Source organism: Orycteropus afer, unplaced genomic scaffold (assembly GCF_000298275.1).
Source record: "Orycteropus afer afer isolate SDZICR_OR568_19922 unplaced genomic scaffold, OryAfe1.0 scaffold00617, whole genome shotgun sequence".
NCBI classification, from domain to species: domain Eukaryota; kingdom Metazoa; phylum Chordata; class Mammalia; order Tubulidentata; family Orycteropodidae; genus Orycteropus; species Orycteropus afer.
In genome coordinates, this window is record NW_006922204.1 from 545,066 (window position 1) to 546,511 (window position 1,446).

Genomic DNA, 1,446 nt, shown 5'->3' on the forward strand with positions numbered 1-1,446 from the left:
GTTTCCTCTCACCATTTTAGGTGAGTAGTTTTCAGCTGCTAAAAGCTATGTGATCATGTAGATAGGGCTGTGTGGGTGTGTGTTTGAAGTCATAAGAATATACACAGGAGTCAGCTCTCTGAATGCACACTACTTGTGTTGAGTTGCTGTAGTGTATGCTCCCCAAATAGGTTGAAGCCTGTCAGTGTGCACAATCAGGCATGAGATCCTTGTCTTTAATTCTGAGGGGGAGAGAAGGCAGCTGTCCCTGCCGGAACTCAACCAGGCTGAGCTGCAGCATGAATTTGAAATTCGACTAGTACACATAAAGGACTGAGCTCTCATTTAGAAGTGTCATTTTTTCACAGTGGCCATTGATTAAAATGACTAACACCAACACTGTGTGGTTCTATCCTGACAACTTTTAAATATAGTATTCTGGAAAGGCAAGTGAAAAGTATGTTTAGTTTTTAAAAGAAAAAATTGGTGAGGGATGGATTCCATACCTATTCTGGTTTTCTAGTGATTCTGTAGTGTTGCTGTGGGAACCGCAGCACATGAACATAGATCTATGGGGGGAGCAGGGAAGGACAAAAAATGCTTTACTTATTGTGCTTTAAGAAATGTACTTTTTCTGTCTTGTGGTAAAGCAGATGTGGCAGGGAACATCTTTCTTAACCTTCCTTTTAGAAATCTTCAATAACTCTACCAAGTGAAATGATACTGAAGAAGAAAAGATCCATTGGAACTTCTCTGAATCCCTTCTCTGTGCCCACCCCCAAGGTAACATGTGTATAAATACCTTCAATCTTGATTTTTCAATAGTTATTTTACTGTTTTTCCTATGTGAAGGAAATGCCTTTGAATTTGTTTCTGATTTTTGTTTTAATTTAGGACTCCCATTTCATTATACAGTTTCATGTATTTCATAAATAAATGTGTGTGTCTGGTTTTTTCATAGTAAGTTTTGTACTCACTAGTACTTTTTATATTTATTAATAGGCATTACAACTCTGCTAAATGCAATAATTTTCCTCCCAGAAACATATATTGTTTTTGTAAACCTGTTGCAGTATAGTGAGTTGCATGGTATGGATTTTAGCCATAGTCTTTGTAACTCCCACCAGCTTATATGCAAATATGGGACCATGCAAGTATGTGTCAACTTGATTGGGTAGCTGGTAGTAATTATTTCCTGTAATAAGACTGGCAATTAACTCTGTGGTGGAATTTGCTTTGAGCAACTAAGTAGCTGCTTTTAAACTCTTGATCATTAAAGTCACCCACCTGGGGTATTTCTGTTGGAGCAACAACAAGCAACACAATGCACTGCTTTCAGTGCACTGCTGTCGAGTCAGATCTGACTCATAGTGACCCCTCATTGGGTTTCCGAGGCTGTATCACCACAGAAGTAGATTGTCCAGCCTTCCTTCTGAGGAGTGGCTGGTGGGGTTGAACCGCCACCCT

The 1,446-nt window shown here is 39.3% G+C and overlaps 1 protein-coding gene across 1 annotated transcript in view; it reads left to right on the forward strand.

The window, feature by feature from the left end:
• The window catches only part of POLA1 (DNA polymerase alpha 1, catalytic subunit), a 431,865-nt gene that overhangs the window by 26,933 nt on the left and 403,486 nt on the right, over window positions 1-1,446 (forward strand). Inside the window, 1 exon segment of the mRNA XM_007956408.1 lies at window positions 670-762. Within this exon segment, the coding sequence (XP_007954599.1) occupies window positions 670-762 (93 nt within the window).